The sequence below is a fragment of the Phacochoerus africanus genome, chromosome 5 (genome assembly GCF_016906955.1).
Source record: "Phacochoerus africanus isolate WHEZ1 chromosome 5, ROS_Pafr_v1, whole genome shotgun sequence".
Taxonomy (NCBI): Eukaryota; Metazoa; Chordata; class Mammalia; order Artiodactyla; family Suidae; genus Phacochoerus; species Phacochoerus africanus.
The window spans coordinates 85,142,124-85,159,653 of record NC_062548.1 but is presented as its reverse complement, the minus strand read 5'-3'; the positions used below and the strand labels follow the sequence as shown (position 1 = coordinate 85,159,653).

The window sequence follows — 17,530 nt, the reverse complement described above, 5'->3', positions numbered from 1 at the left end:
TGTTGTTGTTGTCTTTTTAGGGCTATGCCCGCAGCATATGGAAGTTCCCAGGCTAGGGGTTGAATCAGAGCTGTAGCTGCCGGCCTTCGCCACAGCTATGGCAACGCCAGATTCCAGCCACATCTGCAGCCTATACCACAGCTCTCAGCAATGCCAGATCATTGACCCACTGAGCAAGGCCAGGGCTTGAACCCATATCTTCAAGGATCCTAGTCAGGTTCATTACCACTGAGCCATGACAGGAACTCCTGTACTTTTCTTATTTTAGATTGGTATCAAATGGTTCATAAATTAGTACTTGTCCACAGACCACACTTTAAAGAAATTGAATCTATAATTAAATCCTTACCACTAGGTCAATTCCAAGTCCATATGATTCACTGGTAAACTCTATAGACCTTTAAGGAAGAAATAATTAACTTTTCTAGAATATAGAGAAGGTTGAAACACTTCCTCAGATCTTTTTAAGAGACCAGTTCCACCTTGATATCCAAACCTGACAAAGACGTTCATAGTAAAAATATATTAGGACATTCTCACTCATGAACATAGATAAAAAAATCTTCAACAAAATGTTGACAAACCAAATTCAGAAATATATTGTGGCCTACTTGGTTTTACTTCAGGAGTGCAGGTTGCTTTAACATTTGGAAATTAATGTGATTCATTTTAAGAGATTAAAGGGGAAAAAATCATATAATCATCTTGATAGATAGCAAGAAGTCATTTGATAAAGTTCAGTATTCATTTAAGGTAGAAACTCAACAAATAGGAAAAGGACTACTAAATCTACAACAAACTTACACCAAACATGATAATTAATAGTGACATGTTGAAAATTTTCCTTTTGGGATTAGTAATTGAGACTAGGATACCTGCTATCATCACTTGCATCAAGATTGTACTGCAAGTCCTAAATGCAATACCTTAATAAAGCTGCAAGAATTCAAAAGAGGAAGAAATAAACCTATCGTTTTTCATATACAATATGACTATAAATCCTTAAGATTCGAAAAAGTCCAAAAGAAGAATCCAAAATAAGGTTGCTAGATATAAGAATCAGATTATTTTAAATCAATCATTTCTGTATAATAGCAACAAATTTTAAAAAGATACCATTTACAATACCATCAAAAAGGTCAAATATATAGGAATAAATCTAAAGAAAGACCTCCACACAGCAAACTATAAAACATGGAGACTCAGTGGTTATTTTAAGAAATGATTATTAAGAAAAATCTTTAAAAGACCTAAATAAATAGAGCATATATTTTATTCACGAGTTGAAACTCTCAATCTTGTAGAGATGTCAGCTACTTCTAATCAATCTGTGGATTTAATGTAATCCCAAAAGATAATCTCAGGGCTTTAGGGGGATAGCAGTATAGAACTTCTCTGATTCTAAAATATATATATAGAAATTCAGAGTGTCAAATAGCCTGCACGCTGTTGAAGTTTTTTTTGTGGTTGTTTTTGTTTTTTTGTCTTGTTTTGTTTTTGTCTTTTTAGGGCCACACCCATGGCATATGGAGGTTCCCAGGCCAGGGGTCTAATCAGAGCTGTAGCTGCTGGCCACAACCACAGCAGTGCCAGATCCGAGCCATGTCTGTGACCTAACACCACAGCTCATGGCAACAGCAGATCCTTAACCCACTGAGCAAGGCCAGGGATCATACCTGCATCCTCATGAATACTAGTCAGATTCGCTTTCACTGAGCCATGATGGGAACTCCAGGAAATGAAGAATAAATATTGTGGGAAGACTTGTTTTTGGATATTAAGTCCTATTATAAAACTGTAGTAATTAAGATAGTACCATTTAGGAATTCCCTGGTAGAGCAGCAGTTTAAGGATCTGGCATTGTCACTGCTATGGCTTGGGTTGCTGCTGTGATGCAGGTTTGATCCCTGGCCCAGGAAATTCTGCACGCCGTGAGCACGGCCAAAAAAAAAGGTTAGTGCCATTTAGATGTAAGGATGGACAGGTATCTAGTTGTAACTAACCCTGAGAAAATGGACAAGTATCTTAAACCACAAATTGAAGAGACTACTAATAATGCAAGCATAAATAAACAGGAAAATAGAGTTCATTCAGCTAGTTTATCCTATCCATTTTGTCTTAACACTGAGATCCTTAGCATCTGGATATTAGAGGGCATTCCTTACTCTTTTTTTAATTTTTTTTTATTTTTATTACCCAAATGAATTTATCACATCTGTAGTTGTATAATGATCATAACAATCTGATTTCACAGGATTTCCATCCCACAGCCCAAGCACATCCCCCCACGCCCCAGACTGTCTCCTCCAGAGACCATAAGTTTTTCGTTGTCTGTGAGTCAGCACATGTTCTGCAAAGAAGTTCAGTCTGTCCTTTTTTCAGATTCTACATGTCAGTGAAAGCATTTGATGTTGGTGTCTCATTGTATGGCTGACTTCACCTAGCATGATAGTTTCTAGGTCCATCCATGTTGCAAAAAATTCTGGTATTTCGTTCCTTTTAATGGCTGAGTAATATTCCATTGTGTATAGGTACCACATCTTCTGGATCCACTCCTCTGTCGATGGACATTTAGGTTGTTTCCATGTTTTGGCTATTGTAAATAGTGCTGCAATGAACATTGGAGTACACGTGTCTTTGCGAGTTGTGGTTTTCTCTGGATAGATGCCCAGGAATAGGATTGCTGGATCAATTGGTAGTTCTATGTTTACTTTTCTGAGGAATCTCCATACTGCTTTCCACAGTGGTTGCACCAATTTACAATCCCACCAACAGTGTACTAAGGTTCCTTTTTCTCCACACCCTCTCCAGCACTTATTGTGTGTAGACTTTTTGATGATGGCCATTCTGGCTGGTGTAAGGTGGTACCTCAAAGTGGTTTTGATTTGCATTTCTCTAATAATGAGTGACGCTGAACATCCTTTCATGTGTTTCTCAGCCATCTGTATGTCTTCTTTGGAGAACTGTCTGTTTAGATCTTCTGCCCACTTTTTGATGGGGTTGTTTGTTTTTTTGGTATGGAGTTTCCCATTTGTTTATTTTTCTTTTTCTTGTCAATACTGAGAGGTGGATCTGAGAAGATGTTTCTGTCGTTTATGTCAGAGAGTGTTTGGCCTATGTTTTCCTCTAAGAGTTTTATAGTGTCTGGTCTTATATCTAGGTCTTTAATCCATTTTGAGTTTATTTTTGTGTATAGTGTTAGGGAGTGTTCTAATTTCATTCTTTTCCATGTGGCTGTGCAGTTTTCCCAGCACCACTTATTGAACAAGCAGTCCTTTCTCCATTGTATATTCTTTCCTCCTTTGTCATAGATTAGTTGGCTGTAGGTGCATGGGTTTAATTATGAGCTTTCTATCCTGTTCCACTGATCTATATTTCTCTGAGACTCTCTTCATTTGTTTTCAATCTTTTTTCTGTTCTGCATCCGTAATTTCCACTAATCTGTCCTCCATCTCGCTTATTCGTTCTTCTGCCTCCTGTATTGTGCTGTTAGCTGCTTCTAGTGAATTTTTTATTTCAGTTATTGTATTTTGCATCTCTTCTTGTTTAAGTTTTATATCTTGTATCTCTTTGGTCAGTGTTTCCTTCAAGTTATCCATCTTTGCCTCCAGTTTATTTCCAATGTCTTGCATCATCTTCAGCATCAACAGTCTAAAGTCTTTTTCTTGAAGGCTAAGAATCTCCTCCTCACTTAGCTGTTTTTCTGGGGTTTTTCCTTTCTCCCTCATCTGAGTTATAGTTCTCTGTCTTTTCATTTTTATAGGTTTTTGGTGTGGTGACCTTTTTTACAGATAATAGAGTATGGGGGGCTTGCTGCAGGCTTCCTGATGGCAGGGGCTGATGCCGCCCCACTGGTAGGTGGAGCCGATTCTAATCCCTCTGGTGGGTGGAGCTTAGTCTCTGGATGGGATTAGAGGCAGCTGTGTGCCTGAGGGGTCTTTAGGTAGCCTGTTTACTGAGGGGCAGGGCTGTGATGGGGTTGTTGTTTGCCCTGGGGCTTCTCAGCAGCTGACTGAAGGGTGGGGCCAGGTTTTCCCAAAATGGCCACCTCCAGAGAAAGGCACTGCTGCTGAATATTCCCAAGAGCTTTGCTTTCAATGACCTTCTGTCACAACAAGGCACGTTGCTTTGCTTTCATTGTTCTTCCCTCACAACAAGCCACCTTCACCCATGTTTTCCCAGGATGTCCTCCAAGAACTGCGGTCAGGTTTGACCCAGATTCCCATGGAGACTTTGCTTTGCCCTGGGACCCAGTGCACGTGAAAGTCTGTGTGCACGTTTTAAGAATGGGGTCTCCGTTTCCCCCAGTCCCATGGAGCTCCTGCGCACAAGCCCCACTGGCCTTCAATGCCAGATGCTCCGGGGCTCTTTCTCCCTGTGCCAGATCCCCACACGTGAGAGTTTGATGTGGGGCTCAGAACTCTCACTCCTGTAGGGGAGTCTCTGTGAACCAGTTAGTTTCCAGTCTGTGGAGCTTCCCACCCAGGAGGTATAGGGTTGTTTATATCGCGAAATCGCCCCTCCTACCTCTTGATGTGTCCGCCTCTTTCTCTTCTGGAGTAGGATATCTTTATGAAGGTTTCCGGTCCATTTGGGTGAACAGTGCTCAGTCTTTAGTTGTGAATTTTGTTGTTTTTAGGAGAGAAGTTGAGCTCCAGTCCTCCACCATCTTAATCCCATCTCGGCATTCCTTACTCTTAATACATCTTTAGTAGAATCTGTCATAACACTGGGTATATAGAATATGTTTAATAGTTTGAATGAATTTATTGTGTGCTTGAGTTACAATTTTGATTCTTTTTTGGTTTTAGATCTGCTGATTTGGGCCCCACTATATTGACAAGACCTGGACAACCAACACTGAGCAGAGTGCCACCACCTATTCTTCCAAGGCCATCACAGCAGACAGGAAGCAGCAATGTGAACACTTTCAGACCTGCTTACAGTTCATTTTCTTCTGGATATGGTGCCTTTGGAAATTCATATTATGGAAGCTATAGCCCTTATAGTTATGGATATAATGGGTTGGGCTATAACCGCCTCCGTATAGATGATCTTCCACCTAGTAGATTTGTTCAGCAAGCTGAAGAAAGCAGCAGAGGTGCATTTCAGTCCATTGAAAGTATTGTACATGCATTTGCCTCTGTCAGTATGATGATGGATGCTACCTTTTCAGCTGTCTATAACAGTTTCAGGGCTGTATTGGATGTAGCAAACCACTTTTCCCGATTAAAAATACACTTCACAAAGGTTTTTTCAGCTTTTGCACTAGTTAGGACTATAAGGTATCTTTATAGACGGTTACAGTGGATGATGGGTTTAAGAAGAGGCTCTGAGAATGAAGACCTATGGGCAGAAAGTGAAAGGACTGTGGCTTGCCTTGGTGCTGAGGACAGAGGAGCTAACTCAGCAAAATCTTGGCCAATATTCTTATTCTTTGCTGTTATCCTTGGTGGTCCTTACCTCATCTGGAAATTGCTGTCTACTTACAGTGATGAAGTAACAGGTAAGAGTAATAGAATGGGTTCCAAAAGAATATAACAATCTCAGATTTAAAGAATAGATTAATTAAATTAGCTTTCTTTATATTCATTTGTATTTAATATTTCGATCCAGTTACATTTTCAGTTAAGAGCTTTAAAACTGGAAGAGGAAAATGAAGCAAAAACAGGCTTATTGATTTATTCTTTGTTAGTTCAGTTTAATAATATACATTACCTAACTACTGTCCACAAAATACTAAACTTAATGCTGTGAAAGATGCAAAGATATCCAGGCCATATTCCCCTTATTTTTCTAAAACTTAGTGGAAGAGATGCACATATATAGGTAATTGTAATGTAAAGGGTGTTAGAAATATGACAGTAGGGAAAAAATAAGGCTTATTGAGCCTTTTTTACATGCAAGATACTGTGCTAAGTATTTTATCTCATTTAATTCTTACAATAATCCCAAGAAGAATTATATTCATTTTACAAGTGATAAAACTGAGGTTCAGAAAAGTCACTTGCCCAGGGTCACATCTTTAATAAGGCAGAACTTTAGAAACAAAACCAGGCCTATTTGACTGTTAAACTCCTATTTTGTCCCTGGTACAAAGTATTACCTCACTTTAGAAGTGATGCTGACATTTTTTTGACTATTCACATCCAGAAAGAAGTGGCATCTAAGTTAGATTTTGGAAAGATAGGTAACATTCCATCAGTTACATGGGGAAAAAAAAAATAACACTGTCAAGCAGATAGAATAGTTTGAACAAAAGTACATAGCAGGAGTTCCCGTCGTGGTGCAGTGGTTGAAGAATCCGACTAGGAACCATGAGGTTGCGGGATCGGTCCCTGCCCTTGCTCAGTGGGTTAACGATCCGGCGTTGCAGTGAGCTGTGGTGTAGGTTGCAGACGCGGCTCGGATCCCGTGTTGCTGTGGCTCTGGCGTAGGCCGGTGGCTACAGCTCTGATTCAACCCCTAGCCTGGGAACCTCCATATGCCGTGGGAGCGGCCCAAGAAATAGCAACAACAACAACAACAACAACAAAGACAAAAGACAAAAAAAAAAAAGTACATAGCAGAAAATAGGAGATTTGTTCATCAGCTGTCCTATGGTATTGAATAGAAGGATACTAAGAAATTAGATTGGAGCCTAATAATGGAAGATCTTAATTCCATGACATGACTTACTCTTCATTTAGTAAGGAAAGGACTAGTTTTTGGTTGTCTGTTTTTGTTTTTTAAAGGAGATTTATGACATACATATAAACAGTGCTCTGAAAAGATCAGTCTGTCACCAGTGTTTAAAATAGGTCAGTGTGGAGTTCCCATAGTGGCTCAGTGGAAATGAATCTGACTGGCATCTATGAAGACACAGGTTCCATCCCTGGCCTCGCTCAGTGGGTTAAGGATGTTGCGTTGCTGTGAGCTGTGGTGTAGGTCATAGACACTGCTCGGATCTGGCATTAACTGTGGCTGTGGCGTAGGCCAGTGGCTACAGCTCAGATTTGACCCCTAGCCTGGGAAACTGCCCCCCATATGCTGCGGGTGCTGCCCTAAAAAGCAAAAAAAAAAAAAAATAGGTCAAATTGGATGGTAAGATTAATGAAGAATTTTGGGTTATATTTACCATTGTATTCCCAAAAGCTAACAATCTGACTGGCATATCAAAGGTACTTAACAAATATTAATTTGGAGACATCACTTATGGTGCTTTTGCATTTGAATAGGTGAGAGATAATGACCTGAACTAGGGTATGTGAAAGGAGCAAAAATATAGTAGATCCAACAGATTTAGTTACTAAATATATTCATTACGTAAAGGGAAAGGAAGAATCAAAATGCCCTAGACCTTTAAAATTGACTTATTGGAGGGATAATGTTTTATTTGTTAACTCAGTAAATATTTGTTGAGTGCCTACTACATGCCAGACACAGTTCTAGGATCTAGTGATATAGCAGTGAATAAAATAGTTTTTAAAAATCTATGCCCTTCTGACTGTAAGAGACAATAATAAATAAGTCAAATATATAGTAAATCAGAAGGTAGTAAGTGCCAAAGGGAAAAAAATAAAGCAGGGAAGAGTATTGCAGAGTGCCAGTGGTAGGAAATGAGACACAGAGCTACACACAGTCAGGGAAAGCCTCTCCAAAGAAGATAAAGGGAGTATGCTATTTGAGGGGAGTGTTTGAGGCATAGGTAACATCAAAACTATTTTGCAAAAATAATCTCAAAGGTATTTAAATGGCACTGTGACTGTCATGTCATGCGAACAACAAGGAGGCCAGTTTGAATGAAGCAAAGTCAGAGTAACAGGAAATGAAGGAGGGAAGAACACAGTGTCTAGATGGTATAAGCCTTCTGGACTTTTAAAAGAACTCTGGCCTTTATTCTGAAATGGGAAGCCATGGCAGAGTTTTGTGCAAAGGAGTGGTATGATCTGACTTATGTTTTAAAGGAAAATTCTTTTTGCTGAGAATGGTTTTTAGGTAGAGCTAGGGCCAAAGAGACCAATCTTGAGAATCAAGAGGCCGTTAACCGTAATTCAAGTGGGAAATGATAGTGGTTTGGGCTCTGGGTGGTAGTGATGCACCTTCTGGCGTGGGGTCACTTTCTGGGTATGTATTTGAAAGTAAAGTCAGTAAAATAAATACAGAGAAACCATGGAACTACTGGCTTGTGAATGATTACCATTAATTTGGTTAGAGTTATATTGGGTTTGATATGCCAATGGGACATTCAAATGGAACTTGAGAAAGCTTCAGAAAGCAGTTTAAAAGTCAGGAAAGGGGTGACAGTGAAAAATGAAAGATTTAAGAGTCATCCACATAGAAGTGAGAGTTGAAATAGTGTAAGTAGATGGTATTACAATGGTAGAGAGAAAAGAAGAGGAACCAAGATGGAAATCAGGAAGAGCAGAATTAGAACTGTGTTAATCCTGTGTTATAGAAGTGGAGGTGAAGGGAGGAAGTTTCAAGACAAGGAGGGATGATGCATGGTATCGGGTGCAATAGCAAGATTAGATCAACAACTGAGAAAAGATCATCAGATTTGTCATTTGGAGGTCAACTCCAGCACATAATTTCAGTAAAGTCTCCTCCAGGGCCAGAAGCTATGGAGAAGGATAAAAGGTATATCATATCTGAAGATGTGGGGAAAAAAATTATCAGTAAATGGAAGAAAAGAAAAAATGCATAGCCAGCTTTGGGTAAGAGCAAGTTGATGTTGTTGTATTTAGTTTTTTGTTTTGCTTTGTCTTTTTATGACGTGAGATCTGGGAATGATTTTAGGCTGAGAGAAGGACAAAGGGTGATTGTCCAGGAGGAAAGAGAGGAGTCAAAAAAGGAAGAAACCTCCTATAACAGGTGGAAGATATGATCCTAGGCAGGTGAAAAGGAGGGGACAGTTTTTTTAATCTGAGCCCAAAGAGGGAGAACAATACTAACAAATTTTCAAGGAAAAGCAAAACTGAGGAAGCTTATGTAGGCCCTGTGACTTAGCTGCTTAGGACAAGGGTTGGCAGACTATGGCCTGTCAGCCAAATCTGGCTTGCTCCTTTCTCTGTACAGCCTGCAAACTAAGAATGGTTTTTACACTATTCAATACACAGTTGGAAAAAGAACCCCAAAAGAATACTATTTATAGTGTGAAAATTGTATTTTCAAATATCTATGTCCATTAGTAAAATTTCACTAGGACACAGCCACACTCATTCATGTACATATTGCTGTGGTTGCTTTTGTACTAAAGGAGCAGAGTTGAATAGTTTGCAACAGAGACTCTGCGTTGGCACTCTCATTGCTTTGCAGTTTTTCCACACACTGCAAATCTCACTAACGTAACTTGACAGTGTATTGAGTGCCATGTGTATTGTTATACTGCAATATATATTTTTTTATTATGAGTGCATACATGCCACGCAAGAAAATAGCGAAGTGGATTTTGAATATTGCACTTTTTTTTTGGTCTTTTTTAGGCCACACCTGCAGCATATGGAAGTTCCCAGGCTAGCGGTCAAATTGGAGCTACAGCTGCCAACCTACGCCACAACTACAGCAACTTGGGATCCGAGTAGCATCTGCAACCTATAGCACAGCTCACAGCAACACCGGATCATTAACCTCCTGAGCAAGGCCAGGGATCAAACCCGCATCCTCATGGATGCTAGTCAAGTTTGTTACCACTGAGCCACAATGGAAACTCCCTAAATCTTGCACTTTTAAGACACAGTATAGTCTGGATTATTCTGTTATTGAATTAGGTGGTAAAGCATTGCATTTATTATGCAGTGGCAACATAGCTGTGTTAAAGGGATACAGTATACATCAACATTATCAGATTGAGCACTCATCATAATACTCCCAATTCACAGGAAGTCAGTAGTCAAAAAAATTAGAATATTTGAAATGGGAATATCCCATCCTAGGATTTCCTCACCTGTGGGGGGTGTGGGGATAGTAAAAGAAGATAAAGTAAGCCTGCAACCAAAATAAGTTTCTGAGAGGCTCACTTGTCAGATTAGCAAGGGAATCTGTTTACCAGTGGTTATTGCAACAGCCAGGGAAATCTATCCAAAGAAAGTAAATTTGTTTAAGACTATTAACCATAAGGTTATCTGAAACAACATCAATAGTCAAAACAAGACAGATGATTTCAAACAGGTTTATTTGGCTCATTATGACCCAATAAATATTATGGATTATGCTCAGTGGTTTATTGGAGAAGTCAGTGTTGAATTTGAAGTGACCGAAGATGGAACTTCTGTGAATAGTCTGCATAGAACAACTACAGACAAGAATATTTTCAAAGAAGTTTGAATAAAAAGTAATCCAACACAACCTGAAGTTAAATCTGCAAAGATGTGTTCTGATTGATGGTGGTAAAAAATCATGTGGAACAGAAAAAGGCTTAGTTGGACAAAATTTACAGAGTTTTGAAAATAGAAGTTTCTGGGGAGTTCCCATCGTGGCTCAGTGGAAATGAATCTGACTAGCATCCATGAGGATGCAGCTTCAATCCCTGGCTTCATTCAGTGGGTTAAGGATCCAGCATTGCCATGAACTGAGAGGTCTAGGTCGCAGACACAGCTCAGATCTGTCATTCCTGTGGCTGTGGTATAGGCCAGCAGCTACAGCTCCAATTTGACCCCTAGCCTGGGAACCTCCGTATGCCACTGGCGTGGCCCTAAAAAGCAAAAAAAAAAAAAGAAAATTTGAAGTTTTTAAAGCCTATGGCTATTCATTGTATTATTTATCAGCAAGTTCACTGCAGAAAGTATTTGAATATATCATGTGTTATTGAACTAATAGTGTCAAAGGTGAACTTCAGTCACCTTTTTGGACATAGTTATTGTCAGTTCTGGGAATCTTTGTCAGAAGTAGAAGCTGAAGATCCTGACTTTCCTACAATACAGCAGTTAGATGATTAAGGTTTATTACTGTTTCTTTGGGATCAAGGTCAAGACAGATTTTTCTGTAAAACAAGAACCGTCATGAACCACTCTTAGTAAACACTTAATGGCTTTGGAAATCAGCTTTTGCTACAGACTTGGTAATGTTTTTAATGAACTCAACCTAAAACCACAAGGCAAAGTAGCACTTATATGTGAAAACAATGGAGAAAAGTTAGTGTGACAACAGCTAATATAGTTTGAATCATAAGCAATGTCACATTGCTTTTACATCCCTAGGCAAGCAAGATTTCCATTCCCACATAAGTTTGTAATAGATATACTTTTCAAGCTCAAATTACAATTTAGAAGTGTTTTTGGATCTCCATGCAAGTGCAAAGGAAATGTCTGTATTTCAAAATCCATATAACCCATTAAGGAGCTTCCTTTTTTTTTTTTTTTTTGTCTTTTGTCTTTTTGTTGTTGTTGTTGTTGCTATTTCTTGGGCCGCTCCCGCGGCATATGGAGATTCCCAGGCTAGGGGTTGAATCGGAGCTGTAGCCGCCGGCCTACGCCAGAGCCACAGCAACGCGGGATCCGAGCCGCGTCTGCAACCTACACCACAGCTCACGGCAACACCGAATCGTTAACCCACTGAGCAAGGGCAGGGACCGAACCCGCAACCTCATGGTTCCTAGTCGGATTCGTTAACCACTGCGCCACCACGGGGACTCCAGGAGCTTCCATTTAATCTTCACTTGGAAGTGTTTAATTTCTATGTAATGACATTTAAAAGGTAAATATAAAAAGAATTTAATAGAAATCTACTCTCTTCATCTTCTTAGGATGAATATTCTCAAAATGACATACTCATAGTTTTTCTGTGGCACAGCCAGTTAAGGATCCAGCATTGTCACTGCAGCGATTTGGGTCACTGCTGTGGTCCATCTTCTGTCCCTGGTCCAGGAACTTCCACATGCCACGGGAATGGCTAAAACAGAGAGCAAAACCACATGTTCAATGGATTGATATCAGGATTTGGCAATACATATCTACATGAAAAAACATTTTCAAAATGAAATACCTCAAATCTCATTGCAAATTAGCATTAACAGATAAATATTTGCAATTGATATTGATGATAGAGAATACTATCTTTGAACCCCAATTAAGTGAAATATTGTCCTTCCCCAAAAAAGATTATATTCTTTATACTAGACCTATATTACAAAAAAAAACCCCAATTGTAATATTTTGAATTTTTCAAAGTTTATAGAAAAAATTTTCTCTGTAGTATAAGAAGTTAAACATGTTAGATTTTGTCTTGTGGCCTGAAAAGCCTAAAATGTTTACTATCAAAAAAAATTTTTTAGGAGTTCCTGTAGTGGTGCCGTGGTTAACGAATCCGACTAGGAACCATGACGTTGCGGGTTCGATCCCTGGCCTTGCTCAGTGGATTAAGGATCTGGTGTTGCCGTGAGCTGTGGTGTAGGTTGCAGATGTGGCTCAGATCCCAAGTTGCTGTGGCTCTGGTTTAGGCTGCTGGCTACAACTCCGATTAGACCCCTAGCCTGGGAATCTCCATATGCTGTGGGAGCAGCCCTAGAAAAGGCAAAAAGCCAAAAAAGAAAAAAAAATTTTTTTTTACTTTACAAAAAATATTGCTGACCTCTAAAATTAAGGAAGCTAGCATTCGGAGCTTAAGGAAAAGGAAATAGTGCGTAATAGACACCTTAATGAATATTTTTATATAGTGTTAATTGGAGAGTTTACTTTTGGGGGGGGATATTTTCTCTTGGCAAATAAGTTTATACAGTTTGCAGATCATAGACAGTGAAACATCTCTTTTTTCGTTTTTGTTTTACTAACCTAATCCTATTCTTAATTTGTTTTATAGACAGTACCAGCTGGGCAAGTGGTGAGGATGACCATGTAGTTGCTAGAGCAGAATTCGATTTTGTTGCTGTATCTGAAGAAGAAATTTCTTTCCGGGCTGGCGATATGCTAAACCTAGCTCTCAAAGGTAACAAAACATATTCAATTGGAATTACCTGTGCATTTTTAAAATTTGTAAATCTAGGAGTTCCTGCTGTGGTGCGGTGGGTTAATAATCTGGTTTATCTCTCTGGCAGTGCCAGTTTGCTCCCCAGCCTGGTGCAGAGGGTTAAGGATTTGGCATTGGTTGCTGCAGCTATGGCATAGGATGCAACTTTGGCTCTGATTCGATCTCTGGCCCAGGAACTTCCATATGCTGTGGATGCAGCCAAAAAAGAAAAAAAATAAATAACGTAAACTTTGTAAATCTAGTTTGGAAAACTTCATTAAAGGATCTAGGTCACAATTAACTCAGAAGTAGTTATTAGGATTTTTCTTTTATATCAGTTGACCTTCTAAATCTGGGGGAGTGGGAGAGGAATGTCCCAACAGAATTTTTTTTTTTTTTTTTTTGCCATTTCTTGGGCCACTCCCACGGCATACGGAGTTTCCCAGGCTAGGGGTCTAATCGGAGTTGTAGCCACCGGCCTACGCCAGAGCCACAGCAACGTGGGATCCGAGCCACGTCTGCAATCTACACTACAGCTCACGGCAATGCCAGATCCTTAACCCACTGAGCAAGGCCAGGGATCGAACCCACAACCTCATAGTTCCTAGTCAGATTCGTTAACGACTGCGCCACGACGGGAACTCCAGAATTGTTGTAATAATATTTCACCAAGATGAGAAAAGATTTTGTTTAAATAATCTCTTCTAAATCCAAAACACTTGAATTCCAAACTCCTTTAATCACCACCCATCTGTTAAGCACTAACTGTAACAAATCTACTAAACCAAAGTAATTGTCTGGCATCATCTGAGCATCCCTATAGGTCTTTTATTGCTGGGATTGGTATTGCTTTCTTTTTTACTTGAACAATGTTTACTTCAGAAACTCCAACGTGAATATTTAGGAATTACTGTCATGAAGTATTAAAGGACCTCAGCAAGAAATTTATATACATTCTCAGGTTAATTTTCAGACCAGGTCAGTAATAGTTTTTAATGGCTACAGACAAAATGACCATTTCCTTCACCTTTCCTTTTGTAATATTTGTGGATTTACAACAAGAGAGATTTTTTTCGGTGTGTTAGCGGGAATTCAGGTTTGCTACAGAAAGTCACATTTTGTTGGAGTTCCTGTTGTGGCTCAGCGGGTTAAGTACCCAGACTAGTATCCATGAGGATTGGGTTGGATCCCTGGCCTTGTACAGTGGGTTAAGGATCCGGCATTGCCGCGAGCTGTGGCGTAGTTTGCCACAAGCTGTGGTGTGGCTCCCATGTTGCTGTGGCTGTGGTGTAGGCTGGCAGCTGCAGCTCCAATTCATCCCCTAGCCTGGGAACTTCCATAGGCCACAGGTGTGGACCTAAAAAGAAAAAAAAAAAGTACTTCAGAAAAAAAGTCACATTTTGTTGGTAAAAATACTAGTAACAATAAAAACAGCTGTCATTGGTAAACTACTTAATATGTGCCAGGCACTATACTTTACATGTTTCATTTAAACCTTATAGTAATGCTATGAAATGAGTATTGTTGTTATCCTGTCCCTGGTTTACACATAAGGAGACTGAGACTCAGAATGAGTGAACTGTCCAATATCACGTAAGGTATTTATGAACTATGGACCTAGGTTTGTCTGACTTCAGAGCCTGTATTCTTAACCACTTTGGCTGTTTCTCATGTGACCTATTGATAGAAACTTTAGCCTTTTATTGGTATTAGTCTTTACATAAGGAAAAAAATACCTTCAGTGTTCAAATCATTTAGTTTAATATGTACTTTTAAAATTATGGATCAAATTTGCTAAATCTCTGCCTCATCCACACAAAACTTAGGCTTCCCAGAATAAATGATATAATTTTTTTTTTAATCCTAGGCTTCGAGGTATTATATTCATGTTTTCTTCTAGAGAAAATAGCAGCTTACTATTTTGGATTTCAAAAAAAAATGATTTTAAGATTTATTGTTAGAGGAACAATACAGATAATTAGTTTTAATTAATCTAAATAAAGAAGATCAAGTAGTTTCTTTCAACTGCATTATAATATTGCAGAAAAAAATTGTATCTCAGATTATTCTTCAGCTAATAATGCCTTCTAACACTTTGGCTTTGCTTCTTTGCTTCCTGCCATTGCTCAAGTAAAATATTTTTGGGCCTTTAGAACAAAATCAGTCACAGACATGGTTAATTTAACTTTTTTTTTCTTTTGTTATAGAATATTGTACATGAAAATGTCATATTATGCCTAAAGTATAATGTTGAACTAAAACTTAACAGTTAAACAGCTTTTTAAAGACATAATTAGGGAGTTCCTGTTGTGAAGCAGCAGAAACGAATCCGACTGGTATCCATGAGGATGCAGGTTTGATCTCTGGTTTCACTCAGTGAGTCAAAGGATCTGATGTTGCTGTGAGCTGTGGTGTAGGTTGCAGATAAGGCTGGATCTGGTGTTGCTGTGGCTGCGGTGTAGGCCAGCAGCTGTAGCTCCAGTGTGACCTCTAGCCTGGAAACTTCCATATGCTGTGGCTGCGGCCCTAAAAAAAAACGAATAAATAAAGACATAATTAAAATAGGTGGGAGAATACCTAAATACAAAAATTGAGTATTTAAATATTCTTTCCTACTTCAAGTTTAGAGTATTGCCTTTAACTTTTTATCATGTGGTTATAAGAAACTGAGGTCTTCAGCTTCTTATAAATTAGCGCTTAAAATTACACTTTAACATTTACTATCCTTCAGGATTGTACATGACAGCCATATAGATTGAATTTTATATTTTGGCCAAAAGTATGTAAAGGAAGCTGGCTTACATAAATGTATATATTTATTTTTTATACCTACCTCTAACTTATCTGATTGAGAAGTAAAGAAATCATCATTCCTTAAATTCCAGTTTAAAAAATGAAAGATATTGATATTTTCGGTTTTCGAGAGAACTGAATCCTTTAACTCTGTGAAATGCAACAACTGATACAAACTTTATATTCTTCAAGGTTGAAAAATATTTAGTAAGTATAAAATTAAAAGTATTAATTTTAAAATACTTTTAAAAATTAAAAGAAGGGATCCTAGAATTAGGTCCAGTCATCTTGATTTTGAATATTCATGTATGCTACTTGTTTATGTATTTTATTATGTAAGTGTAACAGATTTTACTTAATAATTTGCTATCAATATTCTCTTGGACCCTCAAAGTATACTGTAGTCATAAAACTGTCTTTTCTTTCATCAGAACAGCAACCCAGAGTGCGTGGTTGGCTTCTGGCTAGTCTTGATGGTCAAACAACAGGACTTATACCTGCTAATTATGTCAAAATTCTTGGTAAAAGAAGAGGTAGAAAATCGGTGGAATCCAGTAAAATTTCCAAGCAGCAGCAGTCTTTTACCAACACAACACTAACTAAAGGAGCCACAGCTGCCGATTCTTTGGAAGAACAGGAAGCCGCCTTTGAATCTGTCTTTGTTGAAACTACTAAGGTTACAGTTGCACCTGATTCCAGTGGGAAAAATGGAGATAAACAAGATCTTTGATATATTTCATGTTTGCCTGCAGTTGAACTATACTTTGGAATACTTTTTAAAAATTAATTCCACAAAGAAATCTACAATCCAATGAAAACATTTGTTAATGGCTATTCCAGATGTTTTGCTGCTAGAAATTATTAAAGCTGTACACTAGTATGTTGGTCTAGTGACCTGGTTACATTTTATGAGTTATTGGACCATGAGGATATTTGTTTCACCCAGATTTAAGATTATGGAGACTACCATTGTCATCTTATTTAAAACCCTGTGTTTATTGAAATAGTAAGACTGATGAACTATAGAATACACAATTTGTTACAGTAGGGATCATTAATGAGTTTTTAAATTCTAGATTAATTGACCTGAAATCCTCAGTAATTGACTGACAATATATAAATATAAGAACAGGCAAAAAGGCAAAATTTTTTTACAACTTCATTTAAACTGAATAATAAAAATTTTCTGATGTGTATTACATCCAGTGTTGGGTTTGCTTTAGGCAATAGTAATGTGTTTTCTCCCAACAACAATTGATATTATTATCTTTATTGTTTGTTTGTTTTTTAATTTATCTTGGCATTTTGAAGGAAATGGTCCCAGGTTGATATTTAGCCTTAGTAATTTTCCCTGCTAGTAAAAAGGCTGTAATTTATTTTTCTTAACAGATTATTTCCATTTCTTCAGAGGGTCATATAACTTTTTATCCCTTTACAATATGACTAGTTTTCATCCTGGGTGAATCAGAGTATGTATATGAAAGATTTATTGTGTTTTCCTCCAGCCAAGACTCAAGTTCTTTAGAGTTTGTACTCAATTCTAGCAGTAGTGATTTTAAACCTTTTCATAGATTCTGTGCTTCTACCTAGTACAATTACTTTTTAAAACTCGATATTCTAGACTGTTCTTTAAACATTGAGAGTGTGTCACATTGGGTACACATTTCTTTTAGGTTTGATTTTTACTACAGAGACTAAAAACAAAATGCTGGAGTTCCCGTCGTGGCACAGTGGTTAATGAATCCGACTAGGAACCATGAGGTTGCGGGTTCGATCCCTGCCCTTTCTCAGTGGGTCAAGGTTCTGGCGTTGCTGT

The 17,530-nt window shown here is 38.3% G+C and overlaps 1 protein-coding gene across 1 annotated transcript in view; it reads left to right on the top strand.

Moving 5' to 3' along the window:
- PEX13 (peroxisomal biogenesis factor 13) overlaps nucleotides 1-17,321 on the top strand; it is a 29,863-nt gene extending 12,542 nt beyond the window's left edge. Inside the window, exons 2-4 of the mRNA XM_047782013.1 lie at nucleotides 4,812-5,506; nucleotides 12,775-12,900; nucleotides 16,146-17,321. Of these exons, the coding sequence (XP_047637969.1) occupies nucleotides 4,812-5,506; nucleotides 12,775-12,900; nucleotides 16,146-16,444 (1,120 nt within the window). The 3' untranslated portion in view covers nucleotides 16,445-17,321. The remainder of the gene's footprint in view (nucleotides 1-4,811; nucleotides 5,507-12,774; nucleotides 12,901-16,145) is intronic.
- The last annotated feature ends 209 nt before the right edge of the window (nucleotides 17,322-17,530 follow it).